At 37.9% G+C, this 1672-nt stretch overlaps 1 protein-coding gene across 1 annotated transcript; it reads right to left on the reverse strand.

Moving 5' to 3' along the window:
• Window positions 1-702: 702 nt before the first annotated feature.
• LOC145838733 (methyltransferase-like protein 27) lies at window positions 703-1380 on the reverse strand. Its single transcript, XM_082946355.1, has one exon. It carries the CDS (start codon window positions 1378-1380, stop codon window positions 703-705), a length of 678 nt encoding a protein of 225 aa, XP_082802481.1.
• Window positions 1381-1672: the final 292 nt, after the last annotated feature.

The raw sequence follows: 1672 nt of genomic DNA on the forward strand, positions 1-1672 counted from the left end.
AAGTAGGACTCGAACTAAGAAAACTACTTACACGATTAGGTTTCAGTTAAAATTTGGTAATGTCTAAGCAAAGTTTGTTTAATTAAAAATGGTTCTATGCTTATTAAATATACTTTTGTATACGACTTATATAGACAAACTTTGAACACTAAGAATATTCATTACTAGAGGCGATTATTCTAGGCTAATATTATTTTAGTAAGTAAAATAACTTAACTTTTCTAAACCAGATATCGAGCTTTAGAACTAAAGATAAAAAAATAAATATATGTCTGCAAATAGTTTAAAAAGCTAACAAGCTGATCTAATTATTTTGTGTAAAGCTTTCTAGATGTAACGCTATAATTTATTCTTACACCACTGAATCAATTCTGTAGGTTAACCAACTAAAATAAGGCGAAGATGAATAAATATATTTAAAGTTTTACAGTTTAACTTAATACTTGTAAACAAGTCGAAAGATATTTTTTTTACAAACATCGTTTGTTTAAATAAATATGCAACTACTTAAGTATATAAATAAAAAAAAATATTTGTAGTTTCTGATAAATAATCAAAAGTTAAAGTAAATTTTAATTCTAAAGATTCACTTAAGTAGTTTTTTAGAAATTTTAAAGAAAATTATGTAAATAAGGAAAGTACAAAACATAATCATAAATATCACTCTAAAAGTTTTACAAATAAATAATAAATGATATTCCACTAGTTTTTTATATAACAGTAAATAGTGGCGTACAGAGGTTGATCTTGGTTGTAAAAGTCGCAGTTGAAGTAGAGAGTTCTTCCCAGGAACGCCTTCCTCCACACTCCAGCATCCTCCAACGCTTTCACCTGGCGGTCGAACTTCCGCTGGAACTCCATCGGCGGGTCGTTGTGCCTGCACGTCATGACGACCACCCCGCCCCGCTTCACCACCCTCGCTAGCTCCGGCATCACCGCTGGGTGGAGCTGGTCGTCGCCGAAACCCCCGCAGTTGAAAACCCCGTCGAACCAGCAGTCCTCGTAGTCGATCCTCGTCCCTGGGAGAACGACTTTCTCCTTCAAGCTTCGGTAAATCCCCTTCCTCCTCGCCACCCCCAGCATGCCCTCGCTGCCGTCCAGCCCGTGGATTTCGCCCCTGAAGCCGCGGGTCACCATGGCGTCGGCGACGAGGCCGGTGCCGCAGGCGAAATCGAGGACCTTGGTGTCGGGGGTGTTTCCCCTCGGCAGCAACCTCATCCCCTCCCTGGCGACATCTGGCGGGCTGGTGTACCCGTTTCTGGAAAATTCTTGCTCGTACTCGTCGCACTTCTCCGTGTAGTTCCTCAGCATCCCGTGCAGGTTCGAGGAGGTGAAGTATTCGCTGTAAACCCTTTCGACAGTGCTCTGTAGTGTTTCCATTACAGAATATGTTAAAAAGTTGAGATAGAAAAGATAGTTTTTAGAATAGAATCTAAGAAGCGTGATTGTATGTTATAGCGATTTTAACAAGCAGTCTTTTGTCTAGAAAAGAAATATCTTTGTTTAGAAATGTTTTAAAATGTTTTAAAGTTTGTTTGGTTACAAGTTTAATTAACCTTACGTTGCTAGGGAAGTAATTTTTTTATCTAGTATACCAATGTTTAAACACGAGTCTGAAGTTAGCTTGAATAAATTTTAAAAAAATGTCCAAACTTTGGATCTAATTATTTTC

This window comes from Thalia democratica, chromosome 6, assembly GCF_965202585.1.
Source record: "Thalia democratica chromosome 6, ktThaDemo2.hap1.1, whole genome shotgun sequence".
Classification (NCBI taxonomy): domain Eukaryota; kingdom Metazoa; phylum Chordata; class Thaliacea; order Salpida; family Salpidae; genus Thalia; species Thalia democratica.

Coding starts and splice junctions, on each gene's coding strand:
- LOC145838733 (XM_082946355.1), bottom strand. CDS start 1,380: ATGGAAACACTACAGAGCACTGTCGAAAGGGTTTACAGCGAATACTTC.